At 29.5% G+C, this 4,724-nt stretch overlaps 1 protein-coding gene across 1 annotated transcript; it reads right to left on the bottom strand.

Moving 5' to 3' along the window:
• Window positions 1-2,045: 2,045 nt before the first annotated feature.
• LOC111640635 (calmodulin-like protein 12) lies at window positions 2,046-3,155 on the bottom strand. The gene has a single exon (XM_023386670.1). It carries the CDS (start codon window positions 3,153-3,155, stop codon window positions 2,046-2,048), a length of 1,110 nt encoding a protein of 369 aa, XP_023242438.1.
• Between the last annotated feature and the right edge of the window lie 1,569 nt (window positions 3,156-4,724).

Consider the following 4,724-nt stretch of genomic DNA (forward strand, 5'->3'; position numbering starts at 1 on the left):
AAATCAATTACGGTTATAACTGTGATTATTGAAAAAAATACATTTGTAAGACCGGCTATAAAAATGATTTGAATATCATCTGCTATTTTTTCTTCTCCTTCATATCCACTGTTATTTCTAGGAAAATAAAGTCTTTTCCTTTTAAATAAACTAAATTGAAAAGATACGAAAATAAAAAATGTAATTAGAATAAATTTTACAAATATTTCATTTTTAGGAAACATTCGGATCCATCCGACACAAACCAAATTGTTTGTTATCTCTTGAGCAGAAAGTATTACATTAGTCCACATAAATACCTCTATAACTGTTTGATATAACAGATATAACGAATTATCAGCATATTGATTACAATTGCAATACATAATTTTAATTCCAAATATCTCTAAGGGGGTGATGATTGGTCGTAGAAAACACACAAAGCACAAACTATGATTCCTGTAACCTGGATACATGTTTTATTCTTAACTCTTAATGAAAATACGAAGAATTTTAGGTGTAGATTATGACTATATTTCGTGGTTCTATTGAGGAAAAGGCCTTACTAATAGATAAAACAGCTAGCTAAGCGAAGAGAGAAGCTATAAGACTGCACACATCCATGTTTATCCACCGACCATTGGTTGAGAGAGAGAGAGAGAGATTGCAAAATATTTCGTTAAATAAACCAAATGTAGGTTTTCTAAAAGAAGAAAGAATATTTTTGAATAGAAATTACGCAAACGATTGATTTTAGTGTTTGTCTTGAAGTCACATGATAAACTGCATTAGCGACCTTCACTAGAAAGTGTATTATGTAAATTGTTTAAAAGCATTTGATTTTATTTCTAGGACTTAAAATATTTTGATTCTAATTATTCTTTATTTAACATTTCGCTTGATACAAGACAATTGAGTCAATTATAAATTTATAAAAGCTTCGATAAATTATACAAAAATATTTTAATATTTGGAATGTATTTTTATTAAAGATTGTATTGTTTTTGTAGGTAAATTTAATTGGTTATGTACTGAAAAAAAACAAACCATAAAAGTGCTTCTTTGTCTCGAAAAATGTACAAATTATCAGAGAAACCGGCAACAATTAAAATCTACAATTCGAATTTACTGTAATTAAACTTTAATCAAAATTTCAATCGATGATTCATTTTAATTGGTTTATAACATGATCCACCACTTATCTAGTAACGTTTATATGTAAGCAAATATTCTTGTGATTATCGAATTCTATATAGAAATATAACCTACTTCTTAATTAACTGATTGTCTTCTGTTCACTTATTTTTATTGATAGTTTTGAATACAATAAATATAGTATAAATGTAGTGCTTAAATGTGTTACCTACAGTTGCAGAAGACCCGAGAACAAGTCCTATGGGTCGTAAACCCTAAGAATTTTTCGGTTCTAATTTGTTGGATCTACAATAATCATGGCAAGAAAAGACTCTTATTCCTCACAGGGCTAAAAGAAGTAAGAANGTGTCATGCTTTATGCCTTTTTGTAAATTGTTAAATTAGGTTATTTCTTCTTTTGGTGTGTCTCTAGTATTATTTGGTATTGTTTTATTTGTTGGGGATTATTTATTGTTGCATTTAATGATATTAGGTCTATTGTTTTTTTTATGTTTGTATCTACTATTAATACTTACCTCGTGTTTTGGTATTGTATTGACACTCGATGATGTATAATTGAATATAGATTGGGCCTTACTTATGTATGTATTCTGCCTCTTCCGTACAGTTTAAAACCTTATTTAAAATCTACATCAAAATTTAAACATCTTTTGTGTAATTATAAATATTTATTAATATGATGCATCTTTAAACATCATATTTTTGAGTTTTGAGTTAAAACAATTCATTATTATTACTGCTTTTTTTCTAATATCAAATTTATCTTCTTGATTTTTCTAAATTTACAGAAATTCTAAAATGTATTGACACCATTTCAAAATAAAATTAATATCCCCTGCTGTATTTATTAATTTTTTAGAGTAAACAGATGAATTTTGAATAATCTTGAAGGTAACATTTATGAAAACATTTTATTTCTCTTGATTTCGTTTCATTGACACTTTGGTGACATAATCTACGTAGCTGAACTGTCCATATTCATTAACTTCTATGTCTTCTAGACATTCTGCCATTTCTCTTTGACAGAACGTATCTCCTGCACTCATCATGGCATCTCGAAGTTCGTCCACGTAAGTATAACCTGTTCCTCTCGAATCGAAAACACCAAAATCTCTAATAATATCGACACTGCAATCGGATTCTTTTATCTCTTTTTCTATCATATTACATATCAATTTTGAAAAGTCACAATTTCCATCGGATGAATCTCTCTTCATGATTTGGCCGAATTCTTCATCCGAAATGGTTTGCCCCAGACCGATCATAACTGTTCCTAATGATGTCAAAACAGTTTGTATATGCCGAACAGTTACATTATCCTTTTTTCCTAATTCTAATTTCCCTTCACTTAATTGGAATCCCCACAATTTCTTCTCCATAATTTCTAAAAGTTTTGCAAAGTCAATACAGATCGGTTGTTCTTGTAAATCCAAATCTTCATTTAATATATCCTGAAGATCTTCTTCTGTTAAATTTTTTCCCAAAGATTTTGTTATAGTACCTATACAAATCATTCTTTTTCTTAATTCTCGAACGTTAGCTGTATTGGGTGTATTTATATTAGAATTCGTATCATTTTTATTGATATCATCGTCTAAACTGTCTTCTTTCTCGAACATTTTTAAGAGTTTATGCAAACCTACATTTCCGTCGCAGTTAACGTCTTCTTCAATGATTTCGTCCATGTCTTCGGTAGATAAAGTTTCTCCTATGATTTTAATTAAGTATCCTAAACTATTGATAATTGATTTTCTAATTTCAGTAGGTTTTACGTCTTTATCGTTACTGTATTCTTTTATTTTTGTCGCTATTTCTCTGTCTCCTAAACTCACATTTAATTCGTATTTATGTTCTTTATCTTTCGACTCTAATTTCAAATTTTGGCTGTCATTCTTTATACTTAGACTTTCCAAAGCATCTTCCAAATTAACAGGATCGTAATATATATCCCCATCTTCATCTATTGTCGGTGATACACTTTTGAAATGCTGTAATTCTTCACCAGAGCGATCCGAAGACATGTTTTTTCAACTTAAACAATTAGCTAATAAGGATATTCTTCTGTACGAAATAATTCTTTACTCGAATAATAATAATGTTACGGACAAACAATTNAAAGATTGTATTGTTTTTGTAGGTAAATTTAATTGGTTATGTACTGAAAAAAAAACAAACCATAAAAGTGCTTCTTTGTCTCGAAAAATGTACAAATTATCAGAGAAACCGGCAACAATTAAAATCTACAATTCGAATTTACTGTAATTAAACTTTAATCAAAATTTCAATCGATGATTCATTTTAATTGGTTTATAACATGATCCACCACTGATCTAGTAACGTTTAAATGTAAGCAAATATTCTTGTGATTATCGAATTCTATATAGAAATATAACCTACTTCTTAATTAACTGATTGTCTTCTGTTCACTTATTTTTATTGATAGTTTTGAATACAATAAATATAGTATAAATGTAGTGCTTAAATGTGTTACCTACAGTTGCAGAAGACCCGAGAACAAGTCCTATGGGTCGTAAACCCTAAGAATTTTTCGGTTCTAATTTGTTGGATCTACAATAATCATGGCAAGAAAAGACTCTTATTCCTCACAGGGCTAAAAGAAGTAAGAAAAATTATATATAGCTTTAATTATTATTATAGAAAATGTATGAAATGTTCGAAAATGTCCCATTAAATTTGGGTGTGTATTTTCTTATATAGAACAGGACTTTTTGCCTTTTGTAATTGGATGTTGTTTAAATATTATGTCATACAATTTTTACATATTTTGATGCCTTTTTCCTTCTGATGACCACCTTGTAAAGTCTCTCAAAGTGTATCCAATGTTATGATGATTCCTTTATATATCTAGCCCATTCCCAATAAAACCAAATATGCAGTTATGTAAAAACAAAGTGAGAATTTGACTTAGACAAGGGTAGAAATCAAGGTTATCTTCCAAAGTTTCTGATATAATACATGAATAGCCATACGTTAATGGTCATCACTCATTATAATGCCAAGAATTGCTGCAGAAATTACAAAAGCAGGCCTTGAGGTCTCCTGCGAAGGATGCAGAAAAGTTGAATGGACTGTGGAGAACAAATAAAAGTAAAAAAACACAATAATAAATCTGGCAACAACAAGTGAGTCTTTTTTTATTATTCAAATTTCACTTATATTTCTTGGTACTACAAAATTTAGTCCCGTCCAGTTTTAAAAAGACCACAATAAATGAATAAATAAAACTAAAGGACCTTAGGTGATTTAGAAAACAAAATATTATTTTGGGAGGACATAGTATTAGTTTAACAGCATGAACTAATGTTTTGGTGAACGTCCTGATGTGGAATCACCTTTCGTACTTAGTAGTGAAAGCTACTCATTCGCATCTATCACTCTAGAAGACTTGCCATCACCACTGCCTAAAGTTTCTCCATCTCCAGTCCATATTCCAAAGCGAAAATCAAGTACAGACATCGAACATTACGCCTATTTTATAGTTATAACCATAAATAATTAGCTCAATAGTGGGATCATTTGCATACTACTAAATATCTTGGTTTGCATTTCATTCCAAGTTTCACTGGATT

Source organism: Centruroides sculpturatus, unplaced genomic scaffold, assembly GCF_000671375.1.
Source record: "Centruroides sculpturatus isolate CEXI.00-Female unplaced genomic scaffold, Cexi_2.0 scaffold1160, whole genome shotgun sequence".
NCBI lineage: Eukaryota > Metazoa > Arthropoda > Arachnida > Scorpiones > Buthidae > Centruroides > Centruroides sculpturatus.

What these genes read in the sequence shown, in the direction of transcription:
- LOC111640635 (XM_023386670.1), bottom strand. Translation starts at nt 3,155, where the DNA reads ATGTCTTCGGATCGCTCTGGTGAAGAATTACAGCATTTCAAAAGTGTA.